General features: G+C 50.3%; 1 protein-coding gene and 1 non-coding gene across 16 annotated transcripts in view; both read left to right on the top strand.

Moving 5' to 3' along the window:
* The window catches only part of PUM1 (pumilio RNA binding family member 1), a 64,683-nt gene that overhangs the window by 17,039 nt on the left and 25,735 nt on the right, over positions 1 to 21,909 (top strand). For 4 of the 15 annotated variants that reach the window (XM_086863178.1, XM_086863185.1, XM_086863173.1 and 1 more), the window contains 8 exons: positions 200 to 268; positions 4,876 to 4,981; positions 6,547 to 6,725; positions 9,252 to 9,418; positions 10,498 to 10,768; positions 12,601 to 12,694; positions 14,149 to 14,250; positions 21,001 to 21,152. In XM_086863178.1, the coding sequence (XP_086719304.1) occupies positions 200 to 268; positions 4,876 to 4,981; positions 6,547 to 6,725; positions 9,252 to 9,418; positions 10,498 to 10,768; positions 12,601 to 12,694; positions 14,149 to 14,250; positions 21,001 to 21,152 (1,140 nt within the window). Of the gene's footprint in view, positions 1 to 199; positions 269 to 4,872; positions 4,982 to 6,546; positions 6,726 to 9,251; positions 9,419 to 10,497; positions 10,769 to 12,600; positions 12,695 to 14,145; positions 14,251 to 21,000; positions 21,153 to 21,909 lie in introns of all 15 variants that reach the window. The other 11 variants (XM_086863175.1, XM_086863171.1, XM_086863183.1 and 8 more) reach the window with 3 other exon arrangements.
* Positions 18,217 to 18,303, top strand: LOC111939196 (small nucleolar RNA SNORD103/SNORD85). Its single transcript, XR_002869197.1, has one exon. It is a non-coding gene; the product is annotated as a small nucleolar RNA SNORD103/SNORD85 (small nucleolar RNA).

The raw sequence follows: 21,909 nt of genomic DNA, 5'->3' as shown, positions 1-21,909 counted from the left end.
TGGAAGTATATAAATGTTATAACTGCTGGGAGTGTTAAAGGTAAGGCTTGCTCTGGAGCTCCATAACCTCGTTACAGGCTCTCATGTGGAATGTAGCTCTCAGTCTGGAGCAGAAAAATGGCTGTAAACTCTGATTATAATAAAAATAACAGCAAATAAAAGCATTTCCTCACGGCCTTTTCTCCCCATCTGTGAATAGGTGCGTTCCATGGACGAGCTGAATCACGATTTCCAGGCGCTGGCTCTGGAGGGACGGGCTATGGGAGAGGTAAGTGAGAGGCCTGGAGGAAAAAAATCCCTCTTTTGGGTGGGGGAGGAAAGGAAATTGCAGTTTTTTGGGGCTGTTGGGACGGTTGTGATGCTGAGGGTTCTCTGTTGTGGCTGTGAGCTGTGTCTGTGTGTGTGGTATGTGTGTGGTTGATCCAACCCCAAACCTGCCAGGCTGGAATCAGGCATGGAGGGAGGAGCAGCTGGAGCTCCACTGTTGGCTCATCCAGCAGTGAACTCAAAACCCAGCTGGGGACAGTGTCCCAGTCCTTGGAGCAGGTTTATTTTGGGATTCACTGAGCTCAGACCCCGTTGTGCTGTGGGGCATTGGCTGCTGGCCTCTTTGCAGCCCTGGCCACCTTTTCCTGCCTCACACAAAGGCCAGGGCTGTGTTTAAGGTTTGGAGGAGCTGATGCCTGTGGTGTGTTCCCAAAAATTCCTGGTTCATTGGCAGCTGGGGAGTGCTGGCAGTTGGGAATAACGTTGGGGTTGAGTTTTGCAGTTTCCTCAGTGCTGGCAGCTTTGGAAATGGAAACAGTGGGGCTGGGATGGGAGCAGTGGGGCTGGGATGGGAACAGTGGGGCTGGGATGGGAACAGTGGGGCTGGGATGGAGACGGGAGCAGGAGGACCAGGGATGGAGATGGGAACAGGAGGACCAGGGATGGAGATGGGAGCAGGAGGACCAGGGATGGAGATGGGAACAGGATGGAGATGGGAGCAGTGGGTCAGGATGGAGATGGGAGCAGGATGGAGATGGGAGCAGTGGGGCTGGAGATAGGAACAATGGGGCAGGGATGGAGATGGGAACAGGAGGACCAAGGATGGAGATGGGAGCAGCAGGAGGACCAGGGATGGAGATGGGAACAGGAGGACCAGGGATGGAGATGGGAACAGGATGGAGATGGCAGCAGTGGGTCAGGATGGAGATGGGAGCAGCAGGAGGACCAGGGATGGAGATGGGAGCAGGAGGACCAGGGATGGAGATGGGAACAGGAGGACCAGGGGTGGAGATGGAAGCAGGAGGACCAGGGATGGAGATGGGAGCAGGAGGACCAGGGATGGAGATGGGAACAGGAGGACCAGGGATGGAGATGGGAGCAGGGGGACCAGGGGTGGAGATGGGAGCAGGAGGACCAGGGATGGAGATGGGAACAGGAGGACCAGGGATGGAGATGGGAGCAGGAGGACCAGGGATGGACACTGACAGCTTTGTAGAGCAGGACCTGCAAACACCCCTCAGTAGCTGCTGTGCCTGCCCTGCCTGTTGCTGCAGACAAACACAGATCTCCACTGCACACATGGCTGCTTTTGTATTAATATTTGCCTTGTCTGAGGGGGATCAGTTTTCTTAATTTGTCTAATTCATAATCCCATCTCAGTGGGATCTCTGTGCCCTGGCTGCTGAAGAATTGCTTTTGTTGATGATGGGTAAATCCTCCCCTCCTCCCTGCTCTGCTAAATTGAATATTGGCCTAACTGGTAAGTCCTTTGTAAGAGGGCTTAGCAGGATTATTTTCATTCTGGATAGGGTCAATTTTAATAAAAACCAGGGAATGAATAAACGACTCTCATTCTGAACCTCTGCTCGTTCCTTTGAAATTTCCAACCTGCAGAACTGCATGAGAGTCACTTAAAACACCTTTTCTTTTTTCTTCCATTGCAACTGACAACTTTCCCCGAGGAAAAATTCATGGTGTGGCAGCCTGTTGCATAATTCAGTGCAGCTGATTGCTGCTTGCTAAGCTCTGTGATGGTTGGAGCAGCCCTTGACAGAACAAAGCCCCCCTTTAGCATCTGCTCGTCTTGGCTTTTGGGTTTCCCTGATATCTGTAAATAGATCTGGAGTCTCCCTGTGAGGTGAACAACTCTCTTCTCTTTGTTTCTGCTGAGGGTACACACCTTGCAGCTGGAAACTTGGAGCTTCTGCTGGGGACAGAGTAAACTGGAGTGGGAGGAGTAAACTGGAGTGGGAGGAGTAAACTGGAGTGGGAGGAGTAAACTGGAGAGGGAGGAGTAAACTGGAGAGGGAGGAGTAAACTGGAGAGGGAGGAGTAAACTGGAGTGGGAGGAGTAAACTGGAGAGGGAGGAGTAAACTGGAGAGGACAGAGTAAACTGGAGAGGGAGGAGTAAACTGGAGAGGGAGGAGTAAACTGGAGAGGGAGGAGTAAACTGGAGAGGGAGGAGTAAACTGGAGAGGGAGGAGTAAACTGGAGGGGACAGAGTAAACTGGAGAGGGAGGAGTAAACTGGAGTGGGAGGAGTAAACTGGAGAGGGAGGAGTAAACTGGAGAGGGAGGAGTAAACTGGAGTGGGAGGAGTAAACTGGAGAGGGAGGAGTAAACTGGAGAGGACAGAGTAAACTGGAGAGGGAGGAGTAAACTGGAGGGGACAGAGTAAACTGGAGAGGGAGGAGTAAACTGGAGTGGGAGGAGTAAACTGGAGAGGGAGGAGTAAACTGGAGTGGGAGGAGTAAACTGGAGAGGGAGGAGTAAACTGGAGTGGGAGGAGTAAACTGGAGAGGGAGGAGTAAACTGGAGAGGGAGGAGTAAACTGGAGTGGGACAGAGTAAACTGGAGAGGGACAGTGTAGTTTGTGTCCTGCACTGGGAGGTGCTGTCAGGGGAAATGATCAGGTTATCAGGGATTGATCAGCTTATCAGGGATTGATCAGCTCATCAGGGATTGATACCAAATGGGGGATTGATCAGCTTATCAGGGATTGATCAGCTTATCAGGGATTGATCAGCTCATCAGGGATTGATACCAAATGGGGGATTGATCAGCTTATCAGGGATTGATCAGCTTATCAGGGTATTGATACCAAATCAGGGATTGATCAGCTTATCAGGGATTGATCAGCTTATCAGGGGATCGATACCAAATGGGGGATTGATCAGCTTATCAGGGTATTGATACCAAATCAGGGTATTGATCAGGTTATCAGGACATTGAACTTGATACCAAATCAGTGTGTTAAAGTGGTTATCAGGATATTGAATTTGTTATCAAATCAAGGTGTTGGAGTTATCAGGATATTGATACCAAATCAAGGCATTGATCAGATTATCAGGACATTGAATTTGATTCCAAATCAGGGTGTTGGAGTTATCAGGATATTGAATTTGATAACCTGATCAAAGGTATTGATCAGGTTATCAGGGTATTGAATTTGATACCAAATCAAGGTATTGATCAGGTTCTCAGGATATTGAATTTGATACCAAATCAAGGTATTGATCAGGTTCTCAGGATATTGAAACCAATCAGGAATTACCACACTCCTGATGCAGAGGAGAGATCCCATATCTGATGATTCCTGTTTGATCCATGGTAATTTCAGGCATATTCAGGTTCTTTTCATCTTCAGTTCCCTGAGTTTTATCCCAGCTTGAGGCAAGGCTCATTTCATGGTTAATTTGCTGTGAATGTGCTGCTGTTCCCCCTGGGAATTCCATCCATCCTATCCAGAGGATTCACTGGGATATTGTCCCCATGCCAGCTCAGGAATTCCTGGCTGGAGGTGATCCCTGGTGAATCCCAAAATCCCTGAAGAATGGGAATTGTTCTCTCTGTCCTCCAGAGCTGGGACCCTGGGCTGTCCCAGCCCTGGGATGGCTCCGTTCCCTGGGACCTTTTCCCATTCCCAAGGACCTTTTCCTGTTCCCAGGGACCTTTTCCCATTCCCAGGGACCTTTTCCCATTCCCAGGGACCTTTTCCCATTCCCAGGGACCTTTTCCCATTCCCAGAGACCTTTTCCCATTCCCAGGGACCTTTTTTTTCCCATTCCCAGGGACCTTTTCCCATTCCCAGGGACCTTTTCCCATTCCCAAGGACCTTTTCCTGTTCCCAGGGACCTTTTCCCATTCCCAAGGACCTTTTCCCATTCCCAAGGACCTTTTCCTGTTCCCAGGGACCTTTTCCCATTCCCAGGGACCTTTTCCCATTCCCAAGGACCTTTTCCTGTTCCCAGGGACCTTTTCCCATTCCCAAGGACCTTTTCCCATTCCCAAGGACCTTTTCCTGTTCCCAGGGACCTTTTCCCATTCCCAGAGACCTTTTCCCATTCCCAAGGACCTTTTTTTTCCCATTCCCCACCCTGGCAGGTGCTGCCCTCCCTCCCCTCAGTGTCCCCAAGCCTCCCCAGCCTCCTCAGCAGGAGGGAGAAATGAGAATTCCTGAGCTTTCCCATCCCAGTTTTCCCGTCCCTCCAGCAGCAGCAGCAGCTCCCATGGGGAGGCAGGAGTTTGTGCTCCCAGGTGAGCTCAGGAAAAGGTTTGGATCCCAAATTTTTCCCCCCTCCTGGATTTTTCCCTGTGATTGGAGAGGCTGGAGAGTGTTGGTGTGAGAGTGCCTGAGGTGTGGGGGGCTCCTGGAGCGGGGAGGAAAAGCAGGAATGGGGAGAGATGGAATTATTCCCTCAGCTTTCACCTCAGAGATACCAAAATTGGGGTTATATCACTTGTATTTAATGATTGGTACCTGATAGAGGGGAGATGCTTACAGTTTATGTTTGCATTTTAGACTTATTTTAATCATGCTTTGCTTTGTTTTGTTCTTTTTTTGTTTTGTTTCGTTATTTTGTTGTTGTTTTGTTTTAATTGCAGCAGCTGTTGCCGGGTAAAAAGTTTTGGGAATCTGATGATTCCAGCAAAGATGGACCAAAAGGGATATTTCTGGGAGATCAGTGGAGAGACAGTGCTTGGGGAACATCAGGTAGCTCCATTATTTCCTTGATTTAGTGGGGGTTGAATGCAGAAATGTGAATTTTTTATACCCAAAGTGGCTGGCCAAGGCTGGATGGCAGAGCTTTGAAAAGATGTCAAAACACATCTGGTTTATGTAATAAAAAACAAATAGGAAACCTCACATTGCTTTGTGATAAAATTAATATATCTGTGGATGTCAGAACATTGTCAAATGTGAATATGTGTAAATTCGTGTTTATCTGCTTAAAAAAAATCTTAATTTGTCCTTAAAATCTCAATTTCTGATGTGTTTTCTGCCCTGGGATGGATCAGCTGAAAGTTTGAACAAAGATAATGGAGAACAAGATGAATAATAATAAAAAAAAAAATCTCTTCATTTTTATAAATACTAAACCAACCAACCCAGACCCAGCATTCAGTTAAAATAAATAAATAAAATGATGTTTTGAATTAATGTTATGTCTGCCAAGGATTTTGTTCTTGCATCACAGGCTGTCCTTGATTTTGAAATTGAGAGCAACATTCAGTTTAAAAAGGAAAAAAATAAATAAAAATAAAAAGGAAATTTGTCTGCCAAGGATTTTGTTCTTGGTTCTCCCTGATTTTGAACTTTGGGAGAGAATATTCAGGTTTTAGGAAAACAAACCTGCAAGTGCTGGGTTTGAAATGCTGATCTTTGATTTGTTCTTTCTGTGGTTTTTGGAACCTGAAACACTGCTGGGTATGTGGTGCAGCTCCCAAAAATGGGATGTAGAGATCCCAGGAAATAAATGGGATGTACAGGTCCAGAAATGGGGTGTACAGGTCCAGAAATGGGGTGTACAGGTCCAGAAATGGGATGTACAGGTCCAGAAATGGGATGTACAGCTCCAGAAATGGGGTGTACAGCTCTAGGAAATAAATGGGATGTACAGCTCCAGAAATGGGATGTACAGCTCCCAGGAATGGGATGTACAGCTCCCAGGAATGGGATGTACAGCTCCAGAAATGGGGTGTACAGATCCAGAAATGGGATGTAGAGATCCCAGGAAATAAATGGGATGTACAGGTCCAGGAATGGGATGTACAGCTCCAGGAAATAAATGGGATGTACAGCTCCAGAAATGGGATGTACAGCTCCAGGAAATAAATGGGATGTACAGCTCCAGAAATGGGGTGTACAGCTGCAGAAATGGGATGTACAGCTCTAGGAAATAAATGGGATGTACAGCTCCAGAAATGGGATGTACAGCTCCAGGAAATAAATGGGATGTACAGCTCCAGAAATGGGATGTACAGCTCCAGGAAATGGGATGTACACCACCCAGGAAATGGGATTTACAGCTCCCAGGATATACCTCACTCTGGGATAGGCTTTTCCCTGATAAAAATGGGTGTTTTCATTTGCTGTAGTATTTAAAAAAAGAGAAATCCATCCTGATTTTACTGATGGCCATCAGCAGAGTCACAGCGCTGCCACTTCTCCGTGCAGATAAACCCCCAGGGAATGATTATACAGAAATACGGAACGATTTCCTTTGCTCCTTTGAATATTTGGATGTTCTTTGAGGATGTCCCGTGTTCTTGTTGCAGATCACTCTGTTTCCCAGCCCATCATGGTTCAGAGAAGACCTGGGCAGGGTTTCCACGTGAACAGCGAGGTGAACTCGGTGCTGTCGCCGCGCTCCGAGAGCGGAGGGCTGGGGGTGAGCATGGTGGAGTACGTGCTGAGCTCATCTCCTGGAGACTCCTGCCTAAGGAAAGGAGGATTTGTAAGTGCCTCATCCCCACATTCCTGGGCTTTTCTCCCTTTGCTGCTTGCCTGGGAGTCGTTCCCAGGGCTGGGTGTGTGACTCGATCTTCTCGAGTGGCCCGGCTGGCTCAGGGATGAGGTTTCTCTTCACTCGGGTTCCAGCCAGCAGATGTTGGTGGGGTTCACTGATTTTCTTCAGGAATTCAGGTCTGTGGAGCGAGTAAAGAAATCAGGGGGGGAACTCTCTCTCTCTCTGGTTTGCATTCCACAGTTTATTTCTGTGAAGGGGAATCCAAAGGACGAGAGACCAAGGATTTGGGGTCTGGGGGTCTCTTTTAACAGGGATTTTTGGAGGGAGGGAACATCAGAGAGAGAACCAATTATTTTTCTCAGTTAGTACATCTTACAAACTTTCTACAAATCAAGGTTAGCCACACCAAGAGAAGAAATAACAGACACCAACTTCTTCAAATGCCCACAAAGGTGTAGGAGTGTTCTCCACAGAGGGGCAGAGAGGGGTGAGGCTGCTTTCCTGGCAGCACAGGGGGGAAAGAAAGGGAAGGGAAGGGCAGCAAATCCTCTCAGCTTCCATAGCTCAGAGACGTTCTGGGACAGGGAAAACAGAGTTACAAACTCCTGGGTTGGAAAGAAGGGTCTCCTGGGCCAAAGAAACTTCCAGCAGCTGGAAATGCCAGCAGGGTCCTCTCTTCACTCCATGCGTGGGGCTGAGGAGAGAAACTTCAGTGACCATGGGAACCTGACACCAGGTAAACAGGAGAAAGAGAAGCTGGGGGAAATCACAACTAAAAGATGGGAAAAGATACATTTCAGGCTATCAACTCCAACATAGGTTTCTTTCTTTGCCCTCGAACAGGGCAGGTTCAGTTCTTGCCCTGGGGATGTGGGATGGGAGATGGGAAGGTGCTGGTGTTCTCTGGATCTGTGGAAAAGCCCCCCAGCAGAAACACCCCATCCAAGCTAATCCTTGGAAAAGGTTCCACGAACCTCCAGTGAGCCTGTGGTGCTGCCTCAGAGCAGAAATTCCATGTGATGGTCCCAGGAAATGGGATCCCAGCTCCAAACCCAGCCTTTCCCTGGTGAAAACTGTCCTGGCACAATGTTTGTCCTTGTCCCTTCGGTTTTCCTTTTGGGATAAACACCCCCCAAGCCCCAGGAATAAATACACTGCTCTCACACAGCCTTCCCTGGAATTCCTGCCTGCTGGATGGATGTTTTCCAGCTGGGAATCCTGCCCAGGCAGGAATGCAGGGGGAAAAGGCAGCACCGCTGTGTTTTGTGGGGTGGGAAGGAGACGTGGGGAGAGGTGGAATCAAACCCAGCCCTGCCGAGGGGAAAGAGCTGCAGAAATGGGGGAAAAGCACCCTGAGGATGAATCCTTTGGAGCTTCCCTCACCCTCCTAGGACTGCTGCCCTCAGGAGGGGATTTGGGCACATCAGGGAGCCAGGTGATCCCAGCTGGGATCTGACCCTCAGCACACCAGGGTGACAGAGGTGACACAGCTGTCACCCCCTGCTTTGGGGCAGGCTGCGTTCACAGCTGGCATTTCCAAGTAATATTAAGGAAGCAGAGTTTTATTTTCTGTCAGGAGAAACACCAAAAAGATTTTTGCTTTCACAACAATTTTTTTTTCTCTAAATATAAGGGAGAAACCCCTTTCCCCAGCCAGAGAGAGTGAGAAGAGGTTCAGTGGGTGGAAATGTGTGCAGGGCACCTCTCCCTGCAGTCAGGTGGAAGGCAGGGTTTGGGTGTCTGTCCCTGTGACAGCACCTCTGATAAATATGTTTACATGCCCCTTGCTGGTTTTTATCATGAATTATGTTGTTTTTCCTCTCCTTTTTGTTGTTCAAAACACTGCCCCAGGCATCAACACCCTTTATTCTCCTCCCAAGTGAAATAAAGAGCTGCAGATGTAACACACACCACTCATGAAATGCTCAACAGAACAGAAATCCTTTTTTTTTTCCCTTGTTTTTTTTTTTCCCCTCTTTTCTCCCAAAGAAATGTGCTTCAGGATCACAGGAGCCAGTGGCTGAGGCAGAGATTTATTTGAGTGGTTTTAAATGAGCTGTGCCTTGGAATTCACTGCTGATGTCCCCAAAACTGAGGTGATTTTCAAGCACGGTGTCTCTGACACTGAGCCAGGCACTCGAGAGAAGCACAAATTCACTTGATGCCCCTGCAGCATTTGCTGCTGTTGAATTTGAAGTGCTGAAGTCTCATCTAGAAGGAGAATTCCTTAAAATTATTTTGGGATGGGGTTTTGGAGCCCATGAAAACAAACCTTGAGTTACTAAATAGAAGAAACCTGAATAGATGAAACCCCTCTTAGAGGAGTGAGATCTAATTCCCTTATTTCTTTGATTATCATTGAATATTTTGCATTTTTACCTACTTTTTTTGGCAGGAATTAATGTTTTCAAGTGACTTCCTTTATTGTGCCATCTTTGATTTGTTGCCATCTCGGGGTAACAGGAGAATTGATCTGAAAACTCAGCTGATTAAAACAATGTCTCTTTTGCCCAGGGGCCAAGGGATGCAGAGAGTGACGAGAATGACAAAGGGGACAAGAAGAGCAAGGGCACGTTTGATGGAGATAAACTGGGAGATCTGAAGGAGGAGGGGGATGTGATGGATAAATCCAATGGTTTGCCTGTCCAGAACGGGATCGACGCCGACGTCAAAGACTTCAGGTGTGTGCGTTGGTGGCTGTTAATTAATCAGTTAATAATTAATCAGGGTTGGGGTTTAACCCCAGCCAGCAGCTGAGCCCCTGCAGGCTCCCACTGCATCCCCTGCAGTGCCAGAGGGATTCTCTGGGATGCTGTTCCAGCCCTGAGCAGAGCCCGGAGAGGGGCTGGAGGCTTCTCCCTGGGATATTCCCGAGCCACACGGACACAGCCCCGTGCCCTGTGCCCTGGGCTGGCCCTGCTGGAGCAGGGGGTGGCACCTGTGACACTCTGGGGTCCTCCCAGCCTGACCCTGACTGGGATTGTGTGACAGGGATTGGTGAAGAGCAAACACCATCACTCCAAACACCCTCTCCTTCCCTCTTCATCAGCTCTGCTCGCTCTGTGGGCTGGGACATCACAGAATCCCAGACTGGGCTGGGCTGGGCAGGATCCTAAATCCCACCCAGAGCCACCCAGCCATGGCAGGGACACCTCCACTGTCCCCAGGGTCACCTCCCAATGTCCCCAGAGTCACCCCCACTGTCCCAGGGACACCCCCACTGTCCCCAGGGTCACCTCCACTGTCCCAGGGTCACCCCCACTGTCCCAGGATCACCCCCACTGTCCCAGGGTCACCCCCACTGTCCCCAGGGTCACCCCCACTGTCCCCAGGGTCACCCCCACTGTCCCAGGGTCATCCCCACTGTCCCAGGGTCATCCCCACTGTCCCCAGGGTCACCCCCACTGTCCCAGGATCACCTCCACTGTCCCCAGGATCACTTCCACTGTCCCAGGATCACCCCCACTGTCCCCAGGGTCACCCCCACTGTCCCAGGATCACCCCCACTGTCCCAGGCTGCTCCAGCCCCAATGTCCAGCCTGGCCTTGGGCACTGCCAGGGATCCAGGGACAGCCACAGCTGCTCTGGGCACCTCTGCCAGGACCTATTTCCGTGTAGAATTAACTCAGGGAACTGCTCCAGACCCTGTTTTTATGTTTCCCAGCTGTACTCCAGCACCTCCAGGCAGCTCTGGAGGGTGAGATGCTGGCCTGGAGCGTTCCTGCCCCTTTTCCCGACGCGTTTTTCCCTCCCCGCGCAGCCGCACGCCCGGGAACTGCCAGAACTCGGCCAGCGAGGTGGATCTGCTGGGCCCCAACCAGAACGGCTCCGAGGGGCTGGCCCAGCTGGCCAGCACCAACGGGGCCAAGCCCGTGGAGGATTTCTCCAACATGGAATCCCAGAGCGTGCCCCTGGACCCCATGGAGCACGTGGGCATGGAGCCGCTGCAGTTCGATTACTCCGGCACTCAGGTCCCCGTGGACTCGGCTGCTGCCACCGTGGGGCTCTTTGACTACAATTCCCAGCAGCAGGTGAGGAGCTGCTCCCTGACCCATCCCCAGATCCGGAGGAATCGGGGTGGGCTGGGCTGAGCTTGGGATCCCATCCTGGGAAAAGGGATGGAGGAAGATTGGAGGCGGTGTCAGTGGCTCGGTGCTGTGTGTGTCCTCCCTGGGAACTGGAAAAATCAGAATTCCCGCAGCAATTCCCGGAGCATCCACCAAGATCTCCGCTGGTCCCGGGGGTCTCCAGGAGCTGGCATTGAAAAACAGCCTTAAAGTAGGAAAAAGTGAGAAAACAAACCCCAAACCCCCACCCTGGAGCCCAGGAAGTGACTGAGAGCCAACACCTGCTCAGCCCAGGTGTGAGCCCCACGTTGGGCTTTACTGAGCCAGCCAGAGCAGCCTGAGGCAGTTCCAAGTTCAAACCTCCTTCTGCCTGATCCTGGTTTAAACCCTGAGGGCAGAGTCCACTACTCCAGGCCTTTATCTGAGCCTGGCTTAGGTTTGTTTGACCTTTCTCCCACAGCAGCCCAGACTCCCTTGGCTCCTGCTGAATGCTGGGCTTGGCTCCAGCAATGACTCCTGCTCCTTTGGATAATGAGTGTAAACTTTATTGCTCTCCCTTTGCAAGGCTGAGATCCCTCAGAGAAGAAGGGAATCCTTTGTTCTGGCTGATTGTCGGGAGATGTGTGAGCAGGATAAATCCTTTGGGACTTGGAGGGAGCAGCAGAGGGAAAAGCCGGGCTGGGGGTGGCTGAGGGGCAGAAATGTGGGGTTCTTCAGGTGGATCAACATCCATGCCAAAGGAGTTGAGATCCTTCAGAGGTGTAGAGGGGAGTCTGTGGGGTGAAAGGAAATGTGGTGTGCCCTTTCAGGGTGTCTGTGCCCAGTTTCAGGCTGTTGTTAATACCTGTTTCAGGGTGTCAATACCAGTTTCAGGCTGTTGTTAATACCAGTTTTAGGTTGTTAATACCAGTTTCAGGGTGTCAATACCTGTTTCAGGGTGTTGTTAATACCGGTTTCAGGCTGTTGTTAATACTGGTTTCAGGGTGTCAATACCTGTTTCAGGCTGTTGTTAATACCAGTTTTAGGTTGTTAATACCAGTTTCAGGGTGTCAATACCTGTTTCAGGCTGTTGTTAATACCGGTTTCAGGGTGTCAATACCAGTTTCAGGGTGTCAATACCTGTTTCAGGCTGTTGTTAATACCGGTTTCAGGTTGTTAATACCTGTTTCAGGCTGTTGTTAATACCGGTTTCAGGCTGTTTTTTGCTCTCCCACAGCTGTTCCAGAGGCCCAGTGCCCTGGCCGTGCAGCAGCTGATGGTGCCCAGTTTCAGGCTGTTGTCAATACCAGTTTCAGGTTGTTAATACCTGTTTCAGGCTGTTGTTAATACCAGTTTCAGGCTGTTGTTAATACCAGTTTCAGGGTGTCAATACCCGTTTCAGGCTGTTGTTACTACCAGTTTCAGGTTGTTAATACCGGTTTCAGGCTGTTTTTGCTCTCCCCACAGCTGTTCCAGAGGCCCAGTGCCCTGGCTGTGCAGCAGCTGACGGTGCCCAGTTTCAGGCTGTTGTCAATACCGGTTTCAGGTTGTTAATACCTGTTTCAGGCTGTTGTTAATACCGGTTTCAGGTTGTTAATACCGGTTTCAGGCTGTTTTTTGCTCTCCCCACAGCTGTTCCAGAGGCCCAGTGCCCTGGCTGTGCAGCAGCTGATGGTGCCCAGTTTCAGGCTGTTGTCAATACCAGTTTCAGGGTGTCAATACCAGTTTCAGGGTGTCAATACCGGTTTCAGGCTGTTTTTAATACCGGTTTCAGGTTGTTAATACCGGTTTCAGGCTGTTTTTTGCTCTCCCCACAGCTGTTCCAGAGGCCCAGTGCCCTGGCTGTGCAGCAGCTCACCGCAGCCCAGCAGCAGCAGTACGCCCTGGCCGCTGCCCACCAGCCACACATAGGTGAGTGCTCCCTTCCTCCTGCTCCAGGGCACAAAATCCACCCAGGAGCCTCTCAGGTGGATTTTACAAACGGTGATTAACCTGTGAGGAGGAATTGCTACTCCAGGTTTGCTCAGGGGTGTTTCTGGCACACTTTGGACAGCTCTGGAAGGAGCTCCCTGTCTGGCACTCTCACCCTGCTGAGGCTTTGGGAGTCTCTGAGCAAAGCACAAATCAGGGTAACAGCACACAGAAGGGAGGGGAAATGCACAATTTAATATCAGAATGGGGTTTTACAAGTAAAAAAATGTCATTTATGCAAGCACAGGGTTGATATTGATTAAAATCACTCATTAAATATATTTATTAATTGGATATAAAGCATTTAATCATGTGTAGAAAAACAGGAAAACTATAGGAGGGCTACTCCTGGGTGATTAAACCTAAATGTTTTTAGTACAATAAACAATTTGTGGTGGTTCTTCCTGCCCAGAACCCCAATAGAAAATCATTCATGAAATATATTGAATAAAAATAATTCATTACATATAAATTAATAAAAATCATTCATTAAATATATTTATTAACTGGATGTAAAGCACTTAATCATGTGTGGAAAACTATAGGAGGGCAACTCCTGGTAATTAAACCTAAATGTTTTTATACAATAAACAATTTGTGGTGGTTCTCCCTGCCCAGAACCCCAATAGAAAATCATTCATGAAATATATTGAATAAAAATAATTCATTACATATAAATTAATAAAAATCATTCATTAAATATATTTAATAAAAATTCATTAAATATAAATTAATAAAAATCACTCATTAAATATATTTATTAACTGGATGTAAAGCACTTAATCATGTGTGGAAAACTATAGGAGGGCAACTCCTGGGTGATAAATGTAAATGTTTTTAGCACAATAAAGAATTTGTGGTGGTTCTTCCTGCCCAGAACCCCAATATAAACATTGGGGCTCTGGAGCTGTGTGCTCAGTGGAGTTCAGGGATTGAAATTACTCAGTTTTTAACTTCCTGCCCTTCACTTTCTCGCTCCCAGCTGGGCTTTCTGTGATGCTGAAACCTCTCCCTGCAGATTTGGGAATGGTTCCCACTCCTGAGCAGTTGGAACGCTGGGAAGCTGAGCTGGGAACGGGCTTTTGGCTCCTCATTTACTCACTGGAGCAAGTGCAGAGTACTCACAAGCTCCAGATCCTGAACAGGGTCTGCTTGCCCTGCAGAAGCACCTGAGCTGTTGGATCTAAAGGATTTTATCCTGAAGGAGCATCAAATCCTTGGAATTGGGGGGTTTTTAATGCCAGATCTGTCTCCTGCCCATCAGCACTCACTGCTTGCTCCCTCCCTGTAGAAACGCACCTGGGGAAAGCAGAGAAGCAGGAGGGCAGGCTGACCTGGGTGCTGCACAGGGGGTGTGGCGGGGTTTTTCTCACTGACAGGAATGTTTCCAGCAGGTTTAGCTCCCGCTGCCTTCGTCCCCAACCCCTACATCATCAGCGCGGCGCCTCCGGGGACCGATCCCTACGCGGCCGGGCTGGCGGCAGCTGCCACGCTAGGTGAGCAATTGCAGCTCTCCCTGCCCTGCCCTGCCCTTCCCTGCCGTGCCTGGGGGAGGGAATCAGCAGCACAGCAGCGTTCCTGGGGGGAGCATTGATGGAATGCTGTGGATGGGGGTGAAACCAGCATTTGGCATTGGAATGAGGTTGCTGAGGGAATTTGTGTCCCTGGGCGGGGAGGAGGTCCCGGAGCGTTGGCAGCCCCGGCTCCGGGCACGGGAGGAGATTTGGGAATGGTTCCTGAGCAGAGGTTCCTGAGCAGAGGTTCCTGAGCAGAGGTTCCTGAGCAGAGGTTCCTGAGCAGAGGTTCCAGAGCAGAGGTTCCTGAGCAGGGAGGTTCCTGAGCAGAGGTTCCTGAGCAGAGGTTCCTGAGCAGAGGTTCCTGAGCAGGGGTTCCTGAGCAGGGAGGTTCCTGAGCAGAGGTTCCTGAGCAGAGGTTCCTGAGCAGGGAGGTTCCTGAGCAGAGGTTCCTGAGCAGGGAGGTTCCTGAGCAGGGAGGTTCCTGAGCAGGGAGGTTCCTGAGCAGAGGTTCCTGAGCAGGGGTTCCTGAGCAGGGGTTCCTGAGCAGGGAGGTTCCTGAGCAGAGGTTCCTGAGCAGAGGTTCCTGAGCAGGGGTTCCTGAGCAGAGGTTCCTGAGCAGAGGTTCCTGAGCAGAGGTTCCTGAGCAGGGAGGTTCCTGAGCAGGGAGGTTCCTGAGCAGGGAGGTTCCTGAGCAGAGGTTCCTGAGCAGAGGTTCCTGAGCAGGGAGGTTCCTGAGCAGGGAGGTTCCTGAGCAGGGAGGTTCCTGAGCAGGGAGGTTCCTGAGCAGAGGTTCCTGAGCAGAGGTTCCTGAGCAGAGGTTCCTGAGCAGAGGTTCCTGAGCAGGGAGGTTCCTGAGCAGGGGTTCCTGTGCAGGGAGGTTCCTGAGCAGAGGTTCCTGAGCAGGGAGGTTCCTGAGCAGGGAGGTTCCTGAGCAGAGGTTCCTGAGCAGGGAGGTTCCTGAGCAGGGAGGTTCCTGAGCAGAGGTTCCGGAGCAGAGGTTCCTGAGCAGAGGTTCCTGAGCAGAGGTTCCTGAGCAGAGGTTCCTGAGCAGGGAGGTTCCTGAGCAGAGGTTCCTGAGCAGAGGTTCCTGAGCAGAGGTTCCTGAGCAGGGAGGTTCCTGAGCAGAGGTTCCTGAGCAGGGAGGTTCCTGAGCAGAGGTTCCTGAGCAGAGGTTCCTGAGCAGGGAGGTTCCTGAGCAGGGAGGTTCCTGAGCAGGGAGGTTCCTGAGCAGAGGTTCCTGAGCAGAGGTTCCTGAGCAGGGAGGTTCCTGAGCAGGGAGGTTCCTGAGCAGGGAGGTTCCTGAGCAGAGGTTCCTGAGCAGAGGTTCCTGAGCAGGGAGGTTCCTGAGCAGGGAGGTTCCTGAGCAGGGAGGTTCCTGAGCAGGGAGGTTCCTGAGCAGGGAGGTTCCTGAGCAGAGGTTCCTGAGCAGAGGTTCCTGTGCAGAGGTTCCTGAGCAGGGAGGTTCCTGAGCAGGGGTTCCTGAGCAGGGAGGTTCCTGAGCAGGGAGGTTCCTGAGCAGGGAGGTTCCTGAGCAGGGAGGTTCCTGAGCAGAGGTTCCTGAGCAGGGAGGTTCCTGAGCAGAGGTTCCTGAGCAGGGAGGTTCCTGAGCAGAGGTTCCTGTGCAGAGGTTCCTGAGCAGAGGTTCCTGAGCAGGGAGGTTCCTGAGCAGAGGTTCCTGAGCAGGGAGGTTCCTGAGCAGAGGTTCCTGAGCAGGGAGGTTCCTGAGCAGAGGTTCCTGAGCAGAGGTTCCTGAGCAGAGGTTCCTGAGCAGAGGTTCCTGAGCAGAGGTTCCTGAGCAGAGGTTCCTGAGCAGGGAGGTTCCTGAGCAGAGGTTCCTGAGCAGAGGTTCCTGAGCAGGGAGGTTCCTGAGCAGGGAGGTTCCTGAGCAGAGGTTCCTGAGCAGGGAGGTTCCTGCTCAGCCTTTCTGCATCACCTCAGGGCCTCCAGAGCTGGTTTCTGGGCACCAGCAGAGTGCAGAGGAGCAGCAGGTCAGCAGCTTCATTTCCTGGAGAGACCACATGGAGCTGGGCCACCTTTCCAGGAAATACCAAGTGGTGGCCATAATTTTCCTTTTCTCTTTTTCTCTTTTTTTTCTCTTTTTCTCTTTTTTTTCTCTTTTTCTCTTTTTCTCTTTCTTTCTCTCTTTCTCCCTTTTCCCCCTTCCCCTTTCCCCCTTTCCTCTTTCCCTTTTTCCTTTCCTTTTTTTCCCTTTTTCTCAGCTCTGCTGCAGTTCCTGAGCTTTTGCAGCCTCTGACCAGAAGCAAATCCCATCTAGGCTGTGCTTAACTCAGATTTTAGACATTTGAGCTGGAAGTAGCACCCCAGGGATACCTAAAGCATCCCAAAACTTGGCATCAGGGCCTCTACTTAAATAATTCTGTGTTTATGACTCTTAAAAGAAACAAAACAATGCCTAATGTGCTGGGTGTATTTCCAGTGTTACACCACTGAGAAACAGGAGTTATTTTAACCCTCTCATCGGGTTTTGGAGCCTAGAAACAACAAGACAAACTCCATGTCGATGTTTCTTTGAGAAAAGCAGCTTTTCTGTCTCATCCTGAGCAGTTTTGGGAACCCTTTGTTCCTGTCAGGACTGAGAGCAGCGCTGCAGGGACACGGGACAATTTCAGTTTATATAAAACCAAAAAGCCTCCTCGATGTGCCTGGGAGTGTTAAATTGGGAGGATCAGAGAAGCTTCTGAGATGGAAGAAATGAGTTTGGGGTTATTGGGAGTTTATTGCTCAGTTACTCCCAGAGCAGAGAGGAAACTTTGGGGTGTGTTTTATGGCAGAGAAAATGTGTCAGTTAAAGTTCTGGCAGGTTTGTCATGATTGTGAGACTGGCAGCTCTGGGATAATTCCCTTCTCTTGCCAACAATAGCAGCATTTTAAAGAACAAATTTGAATGCAGAGGGAAGAACTTCCTAGAAAAAAAACCCTCATTTAGATTTTAAACTGTGGGGAAGATACTGCTGCCTTTGAGCTGCCTTCCATCATTCGAGAAAGATGTCACTCAAAAAACCAAAATCCTGCCTTTTTTAATGCCAGGTGGGAAATTATTCCCTCTGGGGTGGGGCGTTGTAGGTAGAAAATGTTCCTGTTCTTTGTGGAGAGCTGGATCCGTGCTGGGATAACCTGGATGCAGGAAAAGCAGAGGCTCCCACCCACAGCAGGTGCTGGGAGTTCCAGCCTGGTGGGAAATGATTCCAGCAGGAAAAGTCCTGGTTTAGTGGGGAAGTGGGTGAATTCTGGGCTAACCAGTTGGGATAACCAGTGAGTGAATTCTGAGATAAGCAGTGGATGAAGTCTGGGATAACGTGCTGGGTTAACCAGTGGGTGAATTCTGGGATAACCAGTGGGTGAATTCTGGGATAACCAGTGGGTGAATTCTGGGATAACCAGTGGGTGAATTCTGGGATAACCAATGGGTGAATTCTGGGATAACCAGTGGGTGAATTCTGGGATAACCAGCTGGGAAAACCAGTGGGTGAATGCTGGGATAAGCAGTGGATGAATTCTGGGATAACTGGATGGATGCTGGGATAACCAGCTGGGATAACCAATGGGTGAATTCTGAGATAACCAGTTGGGATAACCAATGGATGAATGTTGGGATAACCAATGGGTGAATAATACTGGGATAAGCAGTAGATGGATGCTGGGATAACCAGTTGGGATAACCAGTGGATGGATGCTGGGATAACCAGCTGGGATAAGCAGTGGATGAATCCTGGGATAAGCAGTGGATGGATGCTGGGATAAGCAGTTGGGATAAGCAGTGGATGGATGCTGGGATAAGCAGTGGGTGGGTGCAGCACAGGGAATATTTGCTCTCAGGGGTGCTGGAAGGAGCAGCCAGCCGTGCTGGAGCAGGAGCAGCTGCAGCTCTCCTGCAGGCAGGGAGGGAGGGAGGGAAGGAAGGAGCAGCTCTGGGTGCTGCTGGGCTCTGGCAGTGATGCCACTCTTGCCCTCACTGAGAACTCTGTTCTGTAATGAGCCTCTCGCTCCTGTGCTCGGAGCAGCTGAGCCAGACTCGCAGCCCTTTTAAGCCCAGCTGCCTGCAAACTTCAAAGCTTTTGCATCTCCTCTGCTTTTTACACCCAAGGCTTTGGCAGCAACCTCTGACTAGGAGAAAAACCCATCTAGGCTGTGCTCCGTTGATAATTAGAGCTGAGCCTAAAATATTCCAGAGAGATGCCCGAATTTTGCCCAGATGAAGGGGTTGCAGCAGCTTGCAGCAGCCTGAGGGCAAATGCAGGTTAATGACTTGCATTAAAAGGGAGCAACTGCAGCTCTTTCCCTGCTGGGTGCAGGAGAACCCCGGGAGTTGGGGTCTGATGTGCACTCAGTGATTATAAACAGGTTAAAATCGCTCCCTGCTTACCTGTCTGTGCCTGCTGAGGCACCACAGGCACCACCTTCGTGTGATTCATTTGCTGCAGTTTTTTTTCTATTTTAGCTCACGAATTTCCAGGTTGGAAGGGAAGAAATTAGCGGTTGCTGCTCCAGATCTGAGTAGGAAGCGGATCAGCATCTCTGATTCTGTAAATCCAGCAAGGATGGGCTTTGGGGTGGGATACAAATCCAGGTCTTCAGCATCTGCCTGGAATTAGCCAGCACCTCCCTTCTGGGCACCTAAATCCCAAATCTGGGGAAAGCACAGTGGTTAAAACCAGGATAATGCAAGGAGAGAACTTTTACAGGTTTGAAATACGAGTTTAATATTTGGCACAAGAATGGAATGAATATCCTGAAGTGTGGATGTGGGAGCAGGAGCTCATCCAGGTCCTTGGCATTCTGCAGGAGTTCAGCTGAGCCTGTTAGTGAAAAATAAACCAGGAAGAAAGGAACAAAAACCAGAAGGAAAAGGGACTTGCAGGATTTTCCTCCTTTGTCACAGCCAGGCTAACACTGAGCACTCAGCACTGTGTTTGCACATCCCTTTTTATGTCATCCCTCATTTGCCATGGAATCACAGACCTGGGCAGAGCCCAAGTACTGAGTGTCTCTAAAAAGAAATCCCTGGTTTTACTCCAGACATGACCAAGATTCCCTAAAGATTTGTTTATTCCAGTGTCACACCTGACTCTGGCTGAGTTATTCCCACTGTGGGGAGGGAGCCCTTGGAAGGGGTGATGGATTTGGGAATCAAAGGGAACCAGCTGACCTTTCCTAAAGATACCAAACATTCATAATAAAAAATATTCTTGGATTCCCATCTGTGTTATTTGGTGGGAAGGGCTCCTCCCTCCAGCACTGAGAGCTCCCTTAGCGTTATTCCAGCTGGGATTATTGAGGGAGAGAGGCTGCCATGCTGCCATCTCCAAATTCCTCTGCTGTCCTGAGACCTGATAAACACGAGGAATCTTCAAAAGTGAGGCTTTTTCTGCTGCTCTCCAAGGTTATTATTATTATTTTTCAGCCTCTGTAAGTTGGAGGAGGGAAGGTGAGGTTTGTGAGGGAATGTGGGAAGGGACAGGACCCTGCAGCCTCTTTTAGGGGAGATTTGCAAAGCAGGGCTGGAAAAAGAACATTTTAACACCTGAGAGTTGATGCACTCGAGCTGTGCAGAGGGTTTGGTGATTTATTGAGGAGCTGAGGGTGGATGGATGGATGGATGATGGAGGATGGATGGATGGATGATGGATGGATGATGGATGGATGATGGATGGATGATGATGGATGGATGATGGATGGATGATGGATGGATGGATGATGGATGGATGATGGATGATGGATGGATGGATGATGGAGGATGGATGGATGGATGATGGATGGATGATGGATGGATGGATGATGGATGATGGATGGATGGATGATGGATGATGGATGGATGATGGAGGATGGATGGATGGATGATGGATGGATGATGGATGGATGATGGATGGATGATGATGGATGGATGATGGATGGATGGATGATGGATGGATGATGGATGGATGGATGGATGATGGATGGATGGATGATGGATGGATGATGGATGGATGATGGATGGATGATGGATGGATGATGGATGGATGATGGATGGATGATGATGGATGGATGATGGATGGATGGATGATGGATGGATGGATGATGGATGGATGATGGATGGATGATGGATGGATGATGGATGATGGATGGATGATGGATGGATGGATGATGGATGATGGATGAATGATGGATGGATGATGGATGGATGATGGATGGATGGTGGATGGATGGTGGATGGATGGATGGATGGATGATGGATGATGGATGGATGGATGGATGGATGGATGGATGGATGATGGATGGATGATGGATGGATGAATGGATGGATGATGGATGGATGATGGATGGATGATGGATGATGGATGGATGGATGATGGATGGATGAATGGATGGATGATGGATGGATGGATGATGGATGGATGGATGATGGATGGATGGCAGCAAGCTGTGAATTTCGGCTGGGGTGAGAAGTTGCTCTCTGTGGGTGAATGAAAGAAGGTTCCTCTGTTTGGGTTGGGGGTTTCTGTGCCTCCCCTGTACGAGCAGGGCACACCAATAAAACCATGAGGTCACTGCTGGCAGAGTGACCTCCCACAGTGACAAAATTCCAGACTGGGATCTCCACGGAATGTGCTCCACCCTTGCCAAACCCCCGCGTTGGCAGAGGGTTGCAGGGGAGCGCGCGGCAGCGCCGAGCGGGGATTTCGGGGTACCCCTGGCCCCCCAGGAGCTGACACTGCCCCTGCTGTGTTCCAGGCCCGGCTGTGGTGCCTCACCAGTACTATGGAGTCACTCCCTGGGGAGTTTATCCCGCCAGCCTCTTCCAGCAGCAAGCGGCCGCCGCCGCCGCCGCCACCAACTCTGCCAACCAGCAAACCACGCAGCAAACCCAGCAGGGCCAGCAGCAGGTAAGGGCTGCCGGCTTCCCGGGCCAGGGAATGTCCTGAGCTGGAAATGAACCCCCAGGAATCGTGGATTCCAAGCCCTGGCCCTGCACTGACCCCCAGCAATCCCACCCTGTGCACCCCTGGCAGCCTCGGGGCCGTCCCCATCCCTGTTCCCTCTGGGGGAAAGGAGCAGGGAGAATTTCTTCCCCAAAAGGGTGATTGGAAAATGTAATGGATTGTCCATTGGAGTCCCCGTTCCTGGAGGTGGGTAAGGAAAGCCTGGATGTGTCACTTTGTCACTCGGTGCCACGGTCTGGGTGTCAGGTGGTGGCAGGTCAAAGGTTGGAAAGGTCTTTTCCAGCCCAGCTGATTGTGTGTTAAACCCAGCCTAAACCTGCCCTGTGGCAGCTCCAGCCACGCTGAATTACCCTGCTGTGTTCTATGGCTGATCCTGACCTCAGCTCTGAGTGGTTCTAAATGAGGACAAAACCTCTCCTAAAAACAAAGGGACCAGAGCCATCTGTAGATCTGTGATTGGATTTATCCTTGGTGCACATGGACGTGGTGAGTTAGGGAGTGTCAGTGCTTGGGAAAACACCAATGGATCAGCTTGGGAATGGCCTGAGCTGTGCAGCAGCACTGCTGTGGTGCTCTTGGAGTGTGAGGGGCAATCACCAGGACCCGAGCTGGGCTGCAGTCCCCACAGCAGCTCCTGGCTGATGGAGGTGGCAGAATAAAGAGCAGAAGCTGAAAACCCTTTGAAGACCAAAGCCCAGTG

This window comes from Cyanistes caeruleus, chromosome 26 (genome assembly GCF_971803275.1).
Source record: "Cyanistes caeruleus chromosome 26, bCyaCae1.hap1.1, whole genome shotgun sequence".
Classification (NCBI taxonomy): Eukaryota; Metazoa; Chordata; class Aves; order Passeriformes; family Paridae; genus Cyanistes; species Cyanistes caeruleus.
Note: the sequence above shows the minus strand (reverse complement) of the source record. Positions and strands in the feature narration are given on the sequence as shown.